Source organism: Eimeria mitis, genomic scaffold (genome assembly GCF_000499745.2).
Source record: "Eimeria mitis Houghton genomic scaffold, Emh_scaff2620, whole genome shotgun sequence".
NCBI lineage: Eukaryota > Apicomplexa > Conoidasida > Eucoccidiorida > Eimeriidae > Eimeria > Eimeria mitis.
In genome coordinates, this window is record NW_013570961.1 from 6,495 (window position 1) to 7,907 (window position 1,413).

A 1,413-nucleotide genomic window follows, 5' to 3' on the forward strand; every position below is an offset into this window, starting at 1 on the left:
GCAGCAGCAGCACCTGGATAAGCTTCAGTAGGTCCCCCGCAGAGATATCTGAGAGGTAAGGCATTGCTGCTGCAGCAATAGCGTTGAGCAGAGACTTGTGCTGCAGCCGGCAGGCCCCAAGTGCTGCTGCTGCTGTTGCTAGCTGCTGCGGGAACAGCAGCGGCAGCTGCGGCTTCAGGTGTCTAGACAGCGCATCCACGGCCCCCGTGGCTCGCAGCTGCGCCAGCAGCCAGCACACTCGGGGCAGGTCTGCAGCAGCAGCAGAAGCAGCAGCAGCAGCAGCAGCAGCAACACGCATGCATCCAGACAGTTTCTCCACACTGTGGCAGCAGCCGCAGAAACAGCAGCACAAGGGCATCTCTTGCTGCTGCTGTAGCTGCTGCAGTTGCTGTTGCTGCTGCTAATGCAGAGATCCTCCACACCACCGGATCACAGCAACCATCAGCACGACACTGCAGCAGCAGCAGCAGCAGCATGAGCAGCAGCAACAGCAGCAACAGCAGCAGCAGCAGAAACTTTCACAAGACCAGCAGCAGCAGCTCTAACTCCTCTTTTGCCTGTCCATCATCCCCATCACCACCGCCACCATCAGCAGCAACAGCAACAGCAGCAGCAGCAACAGCAACAGCAACAGCAGCAGCAGCAGCAGCAGCAGCAAGACAAAGCTGACTCTGAAACCTTCTAGCAGCCTTAAGGATATCTCTGCAGAGAATACGAAAACGAAACGCCGACGGGTCGCAGCCCCCCAACGCCACCAACCGCTCCAGGCACTGCAGCAGCACGAAGCAGCTCCGCGGCCTCACGTGTCTGCATGCAGCAGCAGCAGCAGCAGCAGCAGCAGCAGCAGCAGCAGCAGCAGCAGCAGCAGCAGCAGTAGAAGCAGCAGAAGCAGCAGCAGAAGCAGCACAAACACACATGAGAAATACAACTCAGACCGGCGTCTGTAACATACCCAGACCCCTGCAGCAGCAGCAGCAGCAGCAGCAGCAGCAGCAACAGCAGCAGGAAACCCCACCAAGCAACACCACCACCACCACCACCACCAGGACCACCACCCCGACCGCGACCAGCAGCAGCAGCAGCAGCAGCAGCAGCAACATCATCTAACCTATAAGTTTCAATAACATGAAGCAGTTGCTGCGTATCTACAGCAGCAGCAGCTTTCTTTTTCCATCTATAGACCTTAAGAGCTGATGCTTTTGCTGCTGTGTATGTTGGTTTATATATAAACAGCAGCCGCTGCGTGTTCTCTATACACCGCGGCCTCATATAAAACTCCCGGTACCGACCGTACCGACCCTTGCCCACGTGCTTGTGATATCTATAGTAAAAACCACGCTGCAGCACCAGCAGCAGCAGCAGCAACAGCAGCAGCAGCAGCAGCAGCAGCAGCAGCAGCAGCAGCAGCAGCAG

At 57.3% G+C, this 1,413-nt stretch overlaps 1 protein-coding gene across 1 annotated transcript in view; it reads right to left on the reverse strand.

Moving 5' to 3' along the window:
* Nucleotides 1-1,269, reverse strand: part of EMH_0056380 (uncharacterized protein) — a gene marked incomplete at both ends in the record, with an annotated part of 2,012 nt that extends 743 nt beyond the window's left edge. The window contains 4 exons of the mRNA XM_013497353.1: nucleotides 14-249; nucleotides 671-798; nucleotides 1,016-1,108; nucleotides 1,259-1,269. Coding sequence (XP_013352807.1) covers nucleotides 14-249; nucleotides 671-798; nucleotides 1,016-1,108; nucleotides 1,259-1,269 — 468 coding nt within the window. The remainder of the gene's footprint in view (nucleotides 1-13; nucleotides 250-670; nucleotides 799-1,015; nucleotides 1,109-1,258) is intronic.
* Between the last annotated feature and the right edge of the window lie 144 nt (nucleotides 1,270-1,413).